General features: G+C 40.7%; 1 protein-coding gene across 1 annotated transcript in view; it reads left to right on the forward strand.

The window, feature by feature from the left end:
* MYRFL (myelin regulatory factor like) overlaps positions 1 to 2,719 on the forward strand; it is a 161,409-nt gene extending 158,690 nt beyond the window's left edge. The window contains exons 23-25 of the mRNA XM_012558404.2: positions 1,396 to 1,516; positions 2,224 to 2,298; positions 2,437 to 2,719. Coding sequence (XP_012413858.1) covers positions 1,396 to 1,516; positions 2,224 to 2,298; positions 2,437 to 2,523 — 283 coding nt within the window. The 3' untranslated portion in view covers positions 2,524 to 2,719. The remainder of the gene's footprint in view (positions 1 to 1,395; positions 1,517 to 2,223; positions 2,299 to 2,436) is intronic.
* The last annotated feature ends 16,104 nt before the right edge of the window (positions 2,720 to 18,823 follow it).

The following is an 18,823-nucleotide window of genomic DNA, read 5'->3' on the forward strand; positions in this document are numbered from 1 at the left end:
ACACAACCTAATCTTGTAGATTGAGTCCTGCTTTATTAACATAACTGCTGTTAATCCCACCTCATTAACATCACAGAGGTAGGATTTACAACACATAGGAAAATCACATCAGGTGACAAAATGGTAGACAATCACACAATACTGGGAACCATGGCCTAGCCAAGTTGACACACATTTAGGGGATATAATTCAATCCATAGTAATAGATGCTCCATAAATAGTAGCTATTATTAGGACTGCCTTTCCACCCAAATCACAAAACTCTAATTTAATTTATTCTTATCAGATATTTCAAATAATTATGATACTTTAGGACTTTTAATACATCTAATTAAAAAGTTATGTCATGAGCCTCTCACCAGGAAGATTGTTGTTGTTGTGTGCTGATAGTATTTATTTTGTGCCTTTTAGTTTTAGTCTCTCCTTTTCTTCCCCTTCCCATTTCTTTTCCTCTTCCCTTCCTTCTCTTCCTCTTTCCTTCAGCCCTGCTCATTCTCCTTCTACCTCCCCAGTTTTGTTATTCCTCCTCCATCATTTTTTCCAACTCTCTTTGTCTCTTCCTCTGTTTCACTCAGACTACATACTCCTTCTCTCATCAAATTTGCGTCCAGGAGGAGCTGATGACATTTGACCCAACTGCTTACATCGTTTGTTATTAGCTTTCGAGGGAGGGAAATAAGCTTAAGTGGTATTCCCCTGAAGTGGCAGAAGGCCATCTTGAGCTACTGAATTAAGCCTTTTTGTTTAAGAACCATTTTTCTAATATGGATAATTTTAAAATAACACATATACTCAACTGAGATTTTAAGTTGTGTACACAACAATTGTGCTTAAAGACAAATGGATCTCATCTTCTTGGTGATAATTAATGAGCTGACCTCCAGAGAAGGGCAAACATCCTTTCTCACAGGACTTCCACTCTGTGATAGCTTTGCAGGCTAGTGATTTCTAAGGGGACTCACCCCCAAATCCCTACCTGTGTTTGTTTGCCTTGCTGTTTCCAACAATATCGCTCCAGATCAGGAGTTGGCAGAATCTAAAATCCTGGAAGCGTTGATAGATACAGTGAAAAGAGAAAGGGATATATCCAAAAATTGTTTTAAAAATGTATGGCAATGAGAAGTTCTGATGTTGAGGTGATTTAAGACATGACAGTTGGTTTTAGAAACTGGCGTATGTTATCTCAGTAGTCATCTGAGATGAGGTTTTATTCTGTAATAATAAGACATGAGCCAACATATTGATATCAGTGAGTCTGTGTAATAAATGCCTTCTGCAAAGTTTGAATGGATTTCTAGGTTATATTCCTATTAGTTCCTCTTCCTAGTGAGGTGTAGCTAAGTAGGAGCTGGTAACTGCTTTTCCATTTGCCCTTCTTTCCTTTGTCTCCTGAAGCACAACAGAGCTATTGATAGTCTTCCAGTGCAAATTCATCCTTGGAAATATATGTTTCCATACTCAAAGCGAAGCCAAAGGGACCCAAAGTCAGAGCAAAATCTCCCAGGAGATGACACAGGTAATGTTTTCCAGGGTTTTCTGGTTCCTTGGTTCTATGTCCCTATTATAAATGGAAATGTGTCTAGAGCTATGGCATAGTTTATGTTTACCTCTAAGAGAGAGATGGATGTTATTAGTTAACATTTAGTTGGCACTTATTCATAGTGACCCCATGTATAACAGAACAAAATGTTGCCTGGTCCTGCACCATCTTTATGATTGCCGTATGCTTGAGTTCATTGTTACGGCCACAGTGTATTCTGAGTGCCTTCCAACCTGGGGGCTCATCTTCCAGCACTGTATCAGACAGTATTCTATTGTGATCCATAGGTTTTCATAGGCTAATTTTTTAAAATAGATGACCAGACCTTTCTTCCCAGTCTGTCTTCGTCTAGAAGACCTGCTGAAACCTGTGCATCATGGATGACCCTGATGGCATTTGAAATATTGGTGGCATAGCCTCCAGCATCATAGCAACTCGCAAGCCACCACAGTACAACAAGCTGACCTTCGGCCAAATGCCAGTGTTTTCCTTTGCTGGCTGACCTTGGTCCCAGAGGTTTGATCAGCATCTTTCTTGTGTCCTTAAGATGCTGTAGACTGTTATAGCCACACCTATCAAAAACTGTTATTACAGACACTCTCTTCCAGTAGTCAAGGAAATGCTCTCTCTGCCTAAGTGTAAAATATGGTTATGAAATGGACCTTTCTTTCATCATTATTTAGGGATATCAACACATTTGGAGTCTCCCTGTAGCTCCTTTCTCTGACAGTGTGTACCATTTTCGTGTAGCTGCACCGGTAAGCTTTCTTTCCTTCTTCTTTTTTTTTTTTCGTTTTCTTTTCAGTGGGAAACAAATGGACCACTATATATATAACACTTTAATTACAGTTAATGCTTGCATTAATCTTTCTCTCTCTTTTTTTCTGTTCTGACAGGATTTAGCCGACTGTTCAACAGATCCTTATTTTGCTGGAGTATTCTTTACAGATTACTTCTTTTACTTCTATCGACACTGTACCTAATTTATTCAGGTTTGGTTGGAAACTCTACCAAAGAAAAATACTCCAAATACAGTTAACAGAAACTCATATTCTCTTTGAAGTTTCTTTGTTCTTTTTGTAAAACATTCACGTTTATTGCTAAAAGACTGTTTCAGGCTTTGGCTTCCAACAGTTTGGAGACATTAATGAGGAGAATAAAGTGTTTGCTGGAACTTGAGATAATGTGGTGTTTGATTTTTCCATGGTTATGAAGAAAATATTTCCTGAAATAAACAGTTCTCTTGGATTTAAAAATACTGCTTCTGGTATTAAGGAAGCTGTGAGGTCAAAATAGGCAGCTCCAACTTTATTTTTCTTGATGTATTTCAAAGATTTTGAGAAAAATAGAGACCCATTTTAGCGTGGTCAACTTGGACCCACTAAGCATGGACTTAGTTGAGAATGTGTGATATGGTGTGTTTGTTTGGGGGGAGGGTGGTGTCTGATGCTAAGTTCACGTTTAGGCAAACTATTGCTATGTGTTTGTGGGCATGTGTGTATCTGTATTACATACACACATATACTAGGATGCAGAATGCAGCTTACTGATAAATGCTTTGTGATGCTCGATGGTCACTAAACTTTCTGTAAGGGTGGGATAGGCCCTTTTATGAAGATGGAAGTACTAATTGGTGACATGGTTTTTAGGTAACTTAGCCAGTCTAAATAGTAGCATTTGACCTTCCAGTTGTTTTTGCTTCTGAGTTTTTTTTACCCCCCTCTACATATGAGGGATCCTCTAACAGGGCATTAAGATCCATCTTAATTCTTCAGTGCTGAATTAGCTTCAGATATTTTTACCTGGGTTATGAATGGATTCACATACCCTTCCCAACTCAGAATGGCCAGAAACCCTCTACCTGGAGATCCAAGTTGCTCTAACTCTAGTTGCAGGTAACAGGCCTGCTGAATAGCCAGCTGTCTCTCATCTTACTGTTGGTCTGTGAGTCAATTAGGATGGGAAAATTGAATTTTTTACCTTGCAGTGGTAATTAGCAGTAATAATACATCCACCTCTTCCTTATTTTCAGATTTTGTTAAACATGTGCCAGGTGGATGGAAATTAATTGGGAGACCCCAATTGCTAAGAAAAGTAAAGTCATGATCCTTGCTGTCATGGAAGACATTTTGAAATAAACTTGTTAACACTAGGTAGTTAAGTCTCTGGGTGGTGTAAATGGTTAAGTACTCAACTACTAGTTGAAAGGTTGGTGATTTGAACCCATCCAGAGCCACCTCAGAAGATAGGCTTGGTGATCTGCTTCCAGAAGGTCACAGCCTTGAAAACCCTATGGAGCAATTCTACTCTGCACACATGGGGTCTCCATGAGTTGATATTGACTCAACAGCAACTCACAACAGTAAAACAACCTGGTGATTAGGAGATCAGACTCTACAGCTAGACAGTCCTAGACTTGAGTTCCAATCTTGATTTTATCTCTGTATCCTTAGGCACCCCCACGTGTCTGTCAGTTTGTCATACTGTGGGGGCTTACTTGTTGCCATGATGCTGGAAGCTATGTGACCGGTATTCAGATACCAGCAGGGTCACCCATGGTGGACAGGTTTCAGCTGAACTTCCAGACTGAGACAGAGTAGGAAGAAGGAACTGGCAGTCTACTTCTGAAAAGAAGTGAAAACCTTACGAATAGCAGCAGAACATTGTCTGATATAGTGCCGGAAGATGAGCCTCTCAGGTTGGAAGGCAGTCAAAAGACAACTGAGGAAGAGCTGCCTCCTCAGCGTAGAGTCGACCTTAATGACGTGGATGGAGTCAAGCTTTCAGGACCTTCATACTGATGTGGCACGACTCAAAATGAGAAGAAAGAGCTGCAAACATCCATTAATAATTGGAACATGGAAATGTACAAAGTATGAATCTAGGAAAATTGGAAATTATCAAAAATGAAATGGAATGTATAAAGATAGATATCCTAGGCATTAGTGAGCTAAAATGGACTGGTATCGGCCATTTTGAAGCAGACAATCATATGGTCTACTATGCCAGGAATGACAACTTGAAGAGGAATGGCGTTGCATTCATCATCAAAAAGAACATTTCAAGATCAGTCCTGAAGTACAATGCTGTCAGTGATAGGATAATATCCATACGCCTACAAGGAAGACCAGTTAATACAACTATTATTCAAATTTACGCACCAACCACTGAGGCCAAAGATGAAGAAATTAAAGATGTTTTACCACCTATGTAGTCTGAAATTGATCGAATGTGCAATCAGGATGCACTGATAATTACTGGTGACTGGAATGCGAAAGTTGGAGATAAAGAAGGGTCGATAGTTGGAAAATATGGCCTTGGTGATAGAAACGATGCTGGAGATTGCATGATAGAATTTTGCAAGACCAATTACTTCTTCATTGCAAATACCTTTTTTCACCAACATAAACAGCGACTATACACATGGACCTTGCCAGATGGAATACACAGGAATCGAATCAACTACATCTGGGGAAAGAGACAATGGAAAAGCTCAGTATCATCAGTCAGAACAAGGTCAGGGGCCAACTGTGGAACAGACCATCAATTGCTCATATGCAAGTTCAAGCTGAAATGACGAAAATTTGAATAAGTCCACGAGAGCCAAAGTATAACCTTGAATATATCCCACCTGAATTTAGAGACCATCTCAAGAATAGATTTGACGCATTGAACACTAATAACTGAAGACCAGACGAGTTGTGGAATGACATCAAGGACATCATACAAGTTAGAGATCATTGAAAAGACAGGAAAGAAAGAAAAGACCTAAATGGGTATCAGAAGATTTCAAAGGGCAGCTTGAGAAGACAAAGTAAAGTATTGTGCAGAGACCTGGAGATAGAAAACCAAAAGGGAAGAACACGCTCGGCATTTCTCAAACTGAAAGAACTGACAAAAAAATTCAAGCCTGCAGTTACAGTACTGAGGATTCTACAGGGAAAATATTAAACGACTCAGGAAGCATCAAAAGAAGATGGAAAGAATACACAGAGTCATTATACCAAAAAGAATTGCTTGACATTCATTCATTTCAAGAGGTAGCATATGATCAGGTACTGAAGGAAGGAGTCCAAGCTACACTGAAGGCACTGGCGGAAAACAAGGCTCCAGGAATTGACGGAATATCAATTGAGATGTTTCAACAAACGGACGCAGTGCTGGAAGTGCTTGCTTGTCTATGCCAAGAAATTTGGAAGACAGCTACCTGGCCAATCGACTGGAAGGATCCATATTTATGCCTATTCCCAAGAAAGGAGATCCAACTGAATGCAGAAATTATCGAACAATATCATTACTATCACACGCAAGCAAAATTTTGCTAAGATCATTCAAAAGCGACTGCAGCAGTATGTCGACAGGGAACTGCCAGAAATTCAGGCCAGATTCAGAAGAGGACGTAGAACCAGGATATCATTGCTGATGTCAGATGGATCCTGGCTGAAAGCAGAGAATACCAGAAAGATGTTTACCTGTGGTTTATTGACTATGCTAAGGCATTCGACTGTGTGGCTCATAACAAATTATGGATAACATTGCAAAGAATGGGAATTCCAGAACACTTAATTGTGCTCATGAGGAACCTGTACATAGATCAAGAGGCAGTTGTTTGAACAGAACAAGGGGATACTATGTGCTTTAAAGGCAAGAAAGGTGTGTCTCAGGGTTGTATCCTTTCACCATACTTATTCAATCTGTATGCTGAGCAAATAATCCGAGAACCTGGACTATATGAAGAAGGGCGGGGCATCAGGATTGGAGGAAGACTCATTAACAACCTGTGTTATGCAGATGACACAACCTTACTTGCTGAAATTGAAGAGGACTTGAAGCTCTTACTGATGAAGATCAAAGACTACAGCCTTCAGTATGGATTAAAGAAAATAAAAATCCTCACAACTGGACCAATAAGCAGCATCACGATAAATGGAGAAACGATTGATGTTGTCAAGAATTTTATTGTACTTGGATCCACAATCAACACCCATGGAAGTAGCAGTTAAGAAATCAAAAGACACATTGCATTGAGCAAATCTGCTGCAAAAGACCTCTTTAAAGTGTTGAAAAGCAAAGATATCGCCTTGAAGACTAAGGTGTGCCTGATCGAAGCCATGAAATTTTCAGTTGCATAATATGCATGCAAAAGCTGGACAATGAATAAGGAAGACCGAAGGAGAATTGATACCTCTGAATTGTGTTGAGCTGGCAAAGAGTATTGAATATACCATGGACTGCCAAAAGAACATACAAATCTGTCTTGGAAGAAGTACAACCAAAGTGCGCCTTAGAAGCAAGGATGGCGAGACTACGTCTTACATACTTTGGACATGTTGTCAGGAGGGATCAGTCCCTGGAGAAGGACATCATGCCTGGTAGAGTACAGGGTCAGCGAAAAAGAGGAAGACCCGCAACAAGACGGATTACCACACAGTGGCTGCAACAATGGGCTCAAGCATAACAACGATTGTGAGCATGGCACAGGACCAGCAGTGTTTCATTCTGTGGTGTATAGGGTCACTAGAGTCAGAACTGACTGGATGGAACCTAACAACAACAACAACAATCCTTAGGCAAGTTACCTAACTTCCCTAAATCACAATTTCCTCACTTATACAAGAAGACAGTGAGTTTATACAACAGACAGGATTAAATGAGATAAAATATGTAAAGCACATGATAGGCTCTAAATAAATATGTGCTATTGTTGTTAAACCAGCACAGAGCAGAATCATTGTAAAGATTATAATGGGATTATAAAGGAGATTAACTAAACACTCACTTACATTGAGGCATTTTGGTCAACTGTAAAAGCCAAAGTGCTGATAGCACATATGCATGTGTATTACATACTTTTATACTTTTTCTATATTTGGAAAATTGTTTTCTCTTTTATTGACAGTGTAGCCTTTGTACAAAATGAAACGAGGTGGTTAATTCTAGGGTGGAGTATTTCAGGATGCCTTCATCACTGTGAGTCAGGATCAACTCAATGGCAACGGGTTTGTTTATTTTTTAAAATTTTCTTAGATTCAAATTCAAACGTGGTTTCCGTGAGTTGTAGTGCCAGCCTGTCCCAGCATGACCTGAGTCTAGGTACTGTAGTTACCACTTGGTCTTTTAATAGAATCCTTGGTGTTTGGTGTGTGAGAGAGAACCCATTAATTCAACTCTTCTTCTACTGGTAAAGGAATGTTTGTCAGCAGCATAGTTGCAAGAGGTCTTTTCAGTACATAAATCCCATGGTCCTCTTATTCATGCACTTAGGTTCAGGATAATATGGGGGTTTCAGATACCAATTCAGTAATGTTGCTTATAAGGGGTTTTGTGTAAAATGAGTACTGTTTTCCCATAAATCCATTAAAAAAAAAAAACTGGAAGACTTTTTCTCACAGAAAACCTTCTCTAAGAGATTGTGTTGAAAACCTTCAGAGAGAAACGATTTAAGATAGCGCGTGAACAGACCTGTGGCAACCCATGGCATGCTGAGATTAGTTAAGCCTATAGGGAGAATAGATTTTGCTGGAATATTTTTTTGTGTTTTCAGCACTTTCCCAGTTGTGAGACGTCCCCTCCACTATGGACCCCATTGCTTCAGGAGAAAACACTTTCCCTTATGTTGGAAAATTAATTATCTGCCTCTCTGGAATATTCCCAAACTCAAGGTCTTCCTCCCAAAAGCCCATAACCAGTCTAATCATGAGAAGAATATCAGGCAAATACCAGTCTGGAGACATGCTGCAAAATGCCTAACCAGTACTTCTCAAAATTGTCCATGTTCTCAAAAACAAGGAAAATCCGAGAAACTATCACAGCTCAGAGCAGCTTAAAGCGACATGATGACTAAATGTAATGTGATATCCTGGAAAAGAAAAGGACAACAGGTAAAAACTAAAGAAAACTGAATAAAACACGGACTTCAGTTAATGGTAAGGAGCCCCAGTGGTGCAGTAGTTAAGCACTGGGCTGCTGATGGAACGGTTGGCAGTTTAAATTCACCAGGTGTTCCAAGGGAGAAAGATATGGCAGTCTGCTTCCTAAGGATTGCAACCTTGGAAACCATGGGGCAGTTCTACTCCGTCCTGCAGGGTCGCTATGAGTGGGAATCAACTCGACGGTATCCTGTTTGGTTTTTGGTTTTCGGTTTGGTACATACATTAGTATGGTTTAGTTAATGGTAATAGATCAATATTGTTTCATTCATTGTGACAAATATACCATACAAAAACCAAACCCTTTGCCATCGAGTAGATTCCGACTCATAGCGACCCTATAGGACGGAGTAGAACTGCCCCATAGGGTTTCCAAGGAGCGGCTGGTGAATTCGATCTGCTGACCTTTTGGTTAGCAGCTGAGTTCTTAATGAAAGATGTTGCTAATAGGGAAGATTTGATGTGGAGTTTACGAGAATTCTCTGTACTATTATTGCAGTTTTTCTGTAAATCTAAAACTATACTAAAATAAAAAGTTTATTTTTAAAAAAAGTCTGAAAAAAATGCCTGACTCAACGATAAGAGAACAACCCAATTACAAAATGGGCAAAAGATCTAAACAGACGCCTCACCAGAGAAGATATACAGATGCCAAATAAGCATATGAAAAGATGCTCAACATTATGTATCATTAAGGAATTGCAAATTAAAACAACAATAAGATACCACTATATGCCTATTAGAATGGCTAAAATCCAAAACACTGACAACACCAAATGCTGGCAAAGATGTGAAGCAACAGGAACTTTCATTCATTGCTGGGAGGAGTGCAAAATGGAACAGCCAATTTAGAAGACAGTCTCGTAGTTTCTTACAAAGCTAAAGTATGTTTACATATATACGCACATGTATGCTTATAGCAACTTTATTCATAATTGCCCCAAATTGGAAACAATCAAGCTGTCCTTCAATAGTGAATGGATTAAAAAAAAAGAAAAACTGGTAGAGCCATACAATGGAGTGTTAGTCAATGATCCAAAGACATGATCTAGCTATGAAAAAACATGGAGGAAACGTAAATGCAAATTGCAAAGTGAAAGAAGCCAGTCTGAAAAAGATATATACTGTGTGATTCCAACTATATGACAGTCTGGAAAATGCCGAACTATAGAAACAATAAAAAGATCAGTGGTTTCTGGGAGCTGAGGAGGGGAGAGGGGGATGAATGGGTAGAGCACAGGGCATTTTAAGGGCAGGAAACTATTCTGTATGATACTGTAATGGTGGACACATGATGTTATGCATTTGTCAAAACCTATAGGACTGTACAACACAAAGAGTAAAACCTCATATAAACTATGGACTTTAGTTAATAATAATGTATCAGTTTGGTTCAATTGTAACAAATGTACCACAGAAATGTGAGATGTTAATAGTAGGAGAAACTGTGCAGTGGGAAGGCTTAGTATATGGGAACTCTCTACTTTCTGCACAATTTTTCTGTAAACCTATAACTGCTCTAAGAAATAAAGCCTACTTTAAAACAAATTAGAAACTGCAAAAAAAAAAAAAAAAAAGAGTTGGGCTGAAATATGACATACTGCCACCAGGTGCCATTTTATGATAACGAGACACGTTCAAGCCTGAAAAATAGGTACCAGTTTTAACTTTGGAGCCCTGGTGGCACAGTGGTTAAGAGCTTGGCTGCTAATCAAAAGGTCAGCAGTTTGAGTCCACCAGCCGCTCCTTGGAAAGCCTGTGGGGCAGTTCTACTCTGTTCGATAGGATTGCTCTGAGTCGGAATCGACTCGATGGCTACGGTTTTTTCTTTAACTTCAGGTTATTTATATCAATTTAATTATCCCCCAAATAGTACAGAGTATTATAAAATAATCATGTAACATAAATGTATATAGAATTACAGCAATTTTTCATGAGTTCCAAATAGGAATTCAAAAGCGATTTTGAAAGTTCTGTCAGATTTTTGAAACAACTGAATTATAAAAATTCACTTAACAATTGCATGCATGTTTTCAACCCTTCAGCATTTTTTAAACCAAAACACTTTGTAGTGCTCCTAACCAAACGTTTTCTATTTTTATTTATTTTTCATATGCAATTTTTGAATTTCAACATTAGTGACAGATTCTCAACCACACATTATTTGAGTCATAAAATTGCAAAGATCTTTAAAAGAAAAGCAAATAGCAATTCTGTGAGTAGTTTACAAAGCACTCTCATAGGCCTACTGTCCCTTGATTCTGACAACCACTCTGTGATCTGGGAGTAAGGAAAATTATTCATGTTTCCCGATTATACGGATAAGGAAACTGAGGCACGGAGGCTAAGCAAGGACAAAATGTGAGCCGGGTTTTCTAGTGCTAAATTTCATGCCTTTCTGCCATAGTACGTCACTTTACACACACAGGGTCGCCATGAGTCAGAAGTAACTTGATGCAACTGGTTTACTAGTTTTCCCTTTGGGTACATTTCCTTTTCTTTATGACTCCTTGGAATTTGCCAGAGACCCACTAACTCAGATACTGACCTACCAAAAAGGCGCTAACACGCTAATGACTCTGGTAAGTGATATTCCTTCAGGCCCTGTAAACTGATAGGATTTATTAGAGGCCATTTAGTTATAATACAGAATGGGGGAGGGCAGAGGGACAGAGGTGGGTGGGATCTCCTGTCACCAGCCACTAAGTTGCATCTATTTATATTGCACCTCATCTTAACAGCTCACTTAAGAAAGCTAAATATCAATCTCACTCTGAGGAACACTTCAGGAAAATCTTCATTTGGCAAAGCTAAAAGTGTTTTGGCTTTCATTTTTTCAAGAGCATGTGTCATTGATTTTTGTGTCTGATTCTAAAGAACAGTTGAGCTTTTAAGAAGCATCCAAGGATTTTGAATCTAGTGCATATTTGATAAGTGGTTGTTTAAAGCTTGCAGAAGCACAGCGTTGGAGGTCTGTGATTTACCAACAGTGCTCAGCATACAACTCCATCTTTTCTTGGCTGGATTCTGTGAATGGGAAGTCTTGCCAATTCTTGGGACATATAACTGGAGGGAAGGGATGGGTGTCAAAGATCACAGTCTCAATCCTTCAATTTCTTTATGGTCTCACACAGATATAAAATAAGATCATATTTTGGAAATACTCTTGACAACCTGTCTTTGCTAGAGTTGAGTTCTCAAGCCATTTTTAGCTGTACCGCCTGACCGACTGTTTAAAAACATAACGACTGGGAAGAGAACTAGACTCAGAGCCTGACGACTTGGTCCTAGTCCTGGCTCAATAACTCGGACCAGTGTTGTCTTGGATCATTCACTTAACTTCTCTGGGTTTCACTTTGAGCAAAATTGAATTCATAATTCTTGTCCTGCATACCACTAAGGGTTATTGTGAAAACTAAATGAGACATTTACATGGAATCTCTTTCTAAAGTGGAAGGTGCTATATGAATAGAAGAATTATGAAATGTGGTCCCTGGGAAGACATTACTTTAAATGAGTAAGTTAAGACATTGGAAATTTTCACTTCTTTTAATGAGTTTCAGTCCATTATGCTTAGGGTAAGTTACTTACATTCCCTCACCATCTTCCTCAGCTTGAAAACACACTGCCTAGCACATAATAGATGCTCAATTAACTTTTGTCAAGTGAAAAGTGAGTAAATAGAAATATTTTCCTCCTTTTTGCCAGCGATATGTTAAGATGGCATATTAAAACAGACTTGAATTCCTCTCACTCTTTTACCATGATGATGATGATACCAAACCAAAATCAAACCCACTGTCATCGATTCCAACTCCTAGCGACCCATTAGGACTGAATAGAGCTGACCCATAGGGTTTCCAAAGCTTAAATCTTTATGGAAGCAGATTGCCATATCTTTCCCCCATAGCTCACTGGTGGGTTCAAACGGCTGACCTTTCTGTTAGCAGCTGAGCGCTTTAATCACTGCACTACCAGGGCTCTGATGATGATGATGATTTATTTATTTTGCTGCTGCTGCTATTTGGAATGGTGGTGTTGTTGTTAGCTGCCTTCAAATCGGCGCCCGATGATCCCAGGCACAATGGAACTAAATGCTGCCCAGTCCTGGGCGGTTCCCATGAGTGGCTGTGGATCGGACTGTTGCAATCCATAGGGTTTTCATTGGCTGATTTTTGGAAGTAGATTGCTAGGCCTTTCTTCTTAGACAGTCTTGGTCTGGGAGCTCTGCTGAAACCTGCTCAGCATCATAAGCAACACACAAGCTCCACGGGTGGGTGGTGGGTGCACATGAGGTGCATTGGCTGGGAACTGAACCCAGGTCTCCCTCATGGAAGGTGAGAATACTACCACTGAACTACCAGTACATTAGAATATTATTATTCTCTCCTCCAAGCACCTTTAAAACATTTCATATGACTTCCAATAGAAAGTAGAAAATCAGATAGCCCCTTATCTATTAGAGGATTCCAGAGCACTAATAGTCAGCTACAGATTATTGTTCACTGTTTACATTTATACTGATACATTTAATTCAGTATAGCACAACTGCATATGTATCTTAATTAACTGCAGATTAATTGTAATATATTTAATGAATGTTTCACATTATATCCAAACATTCAATGCATTATTACAGTATTAGCCTGCTGGGGTATTTCGCCTGAAGTGAGAAGTGAGTGGTCAGATCTCAGTCCCACCATTCTATACAATTACTGAAAAGATTTCCTTCCAGTGTGAACATTTTTGGCTTTCAGAAGTAATATCTGGAGTTGCCTATAGTAGAGAAGCTATCCAAGATCATGTTTAGAAATAAAAAGGCTCTTAGTTACCTCAGGGAGGGTTCCTCTTCCTCTAAGAAAACACTCCAATATAGATGATCCTTCATATAGCCAACACCTGAGCTCTGTAAGGGTTGATTCATACTCACTCACTCAAATATTTGCTGAGAACTTTCTATGTGCCAGACTCTGTGTAAAGTGGTAGGATACAAGAGAAGCATGACATCATTCCTGATCTATTTTGAGATATCCACGACCTAGGGAACTAGACAGATAGTCACAAGTTAGTCATTATGCAAAATGAAAAGCTCTGTAACTGTGGTGTTGACATTATGCTCTGAGAGTGCAGGAACGACACCCATTGCGGTCGAGTCGATTTCGACTTGTAGTGACCCTACAGGATGGAGTAAAATTGCCCCACAGGGTTTCCAAGGCTGTAAGCTTTACGAAAGCAGATTGCCACATTTTTCTCCCATGGAGCGGCTGGTGAATTAGAACCAGCAATCTGTCAGTTAGCAGCTGAGCGCTTAACCACTGCACTACCAGGGCTCCTTTTAGAATGCAGAAAAGCGGGTGATAAATTCTGCCTCTTAAATGAGAAAGAGGATGGGCGGCAGGGAAGGGGAAGGCTTCAAGTGGAGGAAACATCTGAACTATCTGGGTCTAAAAGGCTGGTAAGGGTGTTTTGTTTTTGTTGTTTAAACAGAGAACTGGAAAAAGGTAGAAGTTGCATATAAATCCTCCCCTGCCCCTTTTTTTTTTGGTAAAAAAGAATCTGATTTTAAGTGCATCAGGAACTGAAAGTGAATAATTGCTACCCTACCTGCCTTAACCAACTCGTCTGCTAGCATTGCCTACAACAAGGCACTCCTGTTTCTGAAAGACACCCCTTCTTTCCCTCAGCTTCAAGAGCTGGCTGTCTGTCCCAGGAGATTCAAGCAAACTGTGGGAAAAACAAAACACGTTGGGTGGGGCTGGGATGACTCAGTGAACTGGCAATGAGGCTGTGGGTGGGGAGGCTGAGCCTCAGGATAGTGACTGATTCATCTACAGGTACCACTCTCTCTCCATGGTAGGGGCTGGATAAATATTTGTGCAGTGAGCAAGGGCCAGCTGTATGCAGTATATGCCACAAGTCTTTTGGTTACTTTTCCCATTTCAGAATAAAGAAGTTTTCCTTTCTAAAGAAAGTCTGCTTGTCATTTTCAAGTCACAGATGCTCATAGCAGGAATGGCTGGGAATATCTCTTAGGGAGTTCTCTCAGCATGCCTTCCCCCTTCTTCTGGTTACAGCACCTGATTTTCCTTTGGAAACCTATTCTGCCCCCATTATCAATCTCCTTGAATCAGATGAGGCTTGATAGCACTCCCTCACTCCGGAGAACAGATGACCTATGCCTGGCCAATGAGAATATTGCATTCCTCTGGCAACAGTGATTGGCTTGTTGTTGTTGTTGTTGTTAGGTGCTGTCAAGTCAGTTCTGACTCATAGCGACTCTATGTACAACACAACGAAACACCGCCGGGTCCTGTGCCATCCTCACAGTTGTTGCTGTGTTTGGACCCATTGTTGCAGCCACTGTGTCAATCCATCTCATCGAGGGTCTTCCTCTTTTTTGCTTTACCTTACCAAACATGATGTCCTTTTCCAGGAACTGGTCCCTCCTGATAACATGTCCAAAATACATGAGATGATGTCTTGACATTGTGGCTTCCAAGGAGCACTTTGGCTGTACTTCTTCCAAGACAGATTTTTTTTGTTCTTCTGGCAGTCTATGGCACCCTGGCGGTGAAGCAGTTAAGAGCTTGGCTGCTAACCGAAAGGTTGGCAGTTCAAATTCACCAGCCGCTCCTTGGGAAGAAATCCTATGGGGCAGTTCTACTCTGTCCTGTATGGTCGCTGGGAATAGACTCTACTGTAACGGCTTTGCTTTGGGTTTGGCAGTCTGTGGTATAGTCAATATTTTCTCCAACACCATGATTCAAAGGCATCAATTCTTCTGTCTTCCTTATTCATCGTTTAGCTTTTGCATGCATATGAGGCAATTGAAAATACCATGGCTTGGGCCAGTTGCACCTTAGTCACAAAGTAACATCTTTGCTTTTCACACTTTAAAGAGGTCTTTTGCAGCAGATTTGCCCAATGCAATACATCATTTGATTTCTTGACTGCTGCTTCCATGGGCATTGATTGTGGACCCAAGTAAAATGAAATCCTTGATAACTTCAATCTTTTCTCCATTTATCATAATGTTGCTTATTGGTCCAGTCGTGAGGATTTTTGTTTTATGCTGAGGTATAATCCATACTGAAGGCTGTAGTCTTTGCTCTTCATCCGTAAGTACTTCAAGTCTTCTCCATTTTCAGCAAGCAAGGTTGTGTCATTTGCATATCTCAGGTTGTTAATGAGTCTTCCTCTAATCCTGATGCTGAGTTCTTCTTCATATAGTCCAGGTTCTCGGATTCTTTGCTCAGCATACAGATTGAATAAGTATGGTGTAAAGGATACAACCCTGACAAACATCTTTCCTGACTTTAAACCACACCGTATCCCCCTGTTCTGTTCAAATGATTGCCTCTTGGTCTATGTACAGGTTCCACACGAGCACAATTAAGCGTTCTGGAATTCTCATTCTTCGCAACGTTATCCACAATTTCTTATGATCCACAGAGTCGAAAGCCTTTGCATAATCAATAAAACACAGGTAAACATCTTTCTGGTATTCTCTGCTTTCAGATTAGCTTAGGAATAAGCATATGACGCAAGCCAGACCAATCAGAACCATCCCTAGGAGTGTGACTAGAACTACAGACAAAGGTGTACAGCAGTTCCCAGATTACGAACGTAAGACTTACCTACAACCCATAGGTATGAACCAACTCCCATAAAGCCTATAGGAAAAAACTGACTGGTGTTTGGCCCCTGGGCTCCCACGTCAGGGCCTGAGCTTCTTCCGCGTGCATGCACGGTTGCTATTGCGGGTCCTTGGGTGTCTGCTGGCAGTGGGCAGGCCCGTGACACGGTACACCCAGCTAGTGGAGAGCCTATACGCACCCGCTTCCCTCAGAGATTGGAAATGACCAGTCCCACCATTTTTGTGCCCCAAGCACCTCTGCTGCCCTCCATAGGATGGGCCTGCAGGTGATGGCAGCTGGTGGCTGGGACGCGGGCACCACACTCTATGTGTTCTCAGAGCACAACCAGTCAGTGCGCCATGCTGGACACAAGTCCAGGCCTCAGGGCGCCCCTTAACTCAGCTCCGCCCCACCCTATCCCGCTGGGCCCTCTATGCTGTGCAGCCCAAGGTTATCGAAGTACCTCTCTGGGCTTCTGTTTTCCCTATCTTACACTTATGGGATTTCACTATTGCAGTGGTTCTTGGACTTTTGGTGGTTGGAAGGGGTCGGGGAGTTGGACAGTCTTAGATTCCTGACTTCTGTATGTCCATATGGTTTCCGGTGGTCCGTGGAGAAATTTGGACGTTGGTTTCCCTAGGCATCCTCTTCCCAGCCCTTGGGCCCCTGCTCCCTTTTAGCACATCCTGAGCAGTACTTTCTCCCTTGCACCCTGATGCAGGGGCCTCATAGTTGGTGTGTTGTTGACAGGTCTGGTGAGGAGGTGATGGGGAATGATCCCTCTGGCCCCAGCACCATCCCACCAACTCCCCCAACCCTCCCTCCCTCTGCTGATAATTCAAAACCCAGCAGAAATACAGCACAGTGGTACGATGTAGATTTTTTCCTTCAGAGCCTACAATAAAGAACCTAATTGGTCTCAAAGATTTTACAGAACAGAATCTTCTGCATATTTTGGGTAATGCTTGCTCTGTAGGTATCTCTTGAACTGTGGAGAAGGTACATATAATGGTTTGTAATAAAAAACAGGGGCTACTTTTCAACATGCATCAAAACATTATTATTATTACTGTGTTATTATGTTAAAGATGTTTTAGTGTATCTGGAAGTGTGTCTTTAATGTTTTTTATGCATAGAAAGGTACACTACTGTGATGGTTAAGATTGTGGGTCAACTTGGCTGGGCCATGATTCTCAGTGTTTATAGGTGATTGCCCACATGATGGGATCTGGTGTGAATAGCCAATCAATTGAAAGGGAGTTTCCTTCGGGTTGTATCCTGTGTCCAAATATAAGTGGACATTATAGCTTTTCCCTTCTCTGGATCCTGCAGCTGCCTCTCGTTCATCTGACCTCCGGTTCTTGGAACTTGAGCTAGCAGCTTACCTGCTGATCTTGGAATTCATTGATCTTCACAGACTGTGAGTGGGAACCCTGCTCTCTGACCTGCTGATCTTGAATTCGCCAGCCCCTGTAGCTACATGAATCAGGAGGAGTTTCTATCCTGATCCACAGACTTGGGATGTTCCAATCTATATAATCTCCTGAGCTGTTTCCTTGGTATAAATCTTTCTCTCTCTCTATATATATATATGTATATTTATATGTTTTACTTCTCTAGAGGACCCAGCCTAAGACATTATGTACTGAGGCAGTAGTTAGAACAGAACAAGGGGATACCGAGTGGTTTAAAGTCAGGAATGGTGTGTGTCAGGGTTGTATCCTTTCACCATATTTATTCAATCTGTATGCTGAGCAAATAATCAGAGAAGCTGGACTATATGAAGAAGAACAAAACATCAAGATTGGGGGATGACTCATTAACACCCTACAATATGCAGATGACACAACCTTGCTTCCTGAAAGTGAAGCAGACTTGAAGCACTTACTGATGAAGATCAAAGACCACAGCCTTCAATATGGATTACACTTCAACATAAAGAAAACAAAAATCCTCACAAGTGGACCAATCAACAACATCATGATAAATGGAGAGAAGATTGGCGTTGTCAAGGATTTCATTTTATTTGGATCCACAATCAACACCCATGGAAGCAGCAGTCAAGAAATCAAAGGATGCATTGCATGATGCAAATCTGCTGCAAAAGACCTCTTTAATATGCTGAAAAGCAAAGATGTTACCTTGAAGACTGTTACCACAATAAAGCGGATTGGAGCCGCCTGCCGCAATAGCCAATTCTGAGACGGGATGAGGTGATCAGCAAGAGGTTTATTATATATATCGATATATAGGAGACAGAGGGGAATAGATTCCTCCAAAAAACCCATCTCCCCAACTGGAGATTGGCTGAAGGCTTTTACAGGGACAGGATTACGGGTTTTAGAAGTTTGTGTTAGTTCCACCTTGAGGTGTTCATGTTTCAGATGAGTTAATTTTTTACTGGTATTCTTGGGGGTTATCTGGCGACATCCTAGTTTTCTTGTCACAAAATGCGTGTTTTGTTCGGTTTTTCATCCTTAGATTATTATCACTTGTTTTCCGCCCTTCAAGAAGGAACATCGGTTAATCTTAAACCTTTTGTAGATGCTGGAACCAGAGGGAAAGACAAGATCATGAGACAATGTGGCGGTTAGCAATGTGGAGTGAATAATACTGAGCCGGACCTATGCAGCCTCTTCCAAGACTAAGGTGTGCCTGACCCAAGCCAATGGTGTTTTCAATTGTCTCACATGGATGTGAAAGCTGGATGATGAGTA

The sequence above is a fragment of the Trichechus manatus genome, unplaced genomic scaffold, assembly GCF_000243295.1.
Source record: "Trichechus manatus latirostris isolate Lorelei unplaced genomic scaffold, TriManLat1.0 scaffold00164, whole genome shotgun sequence".
NCBI lineage: Eukaryota > Metazoa > Chordata > Mammalia > Sirenia > Trichechidae > Trichechus > Trichechus manatus.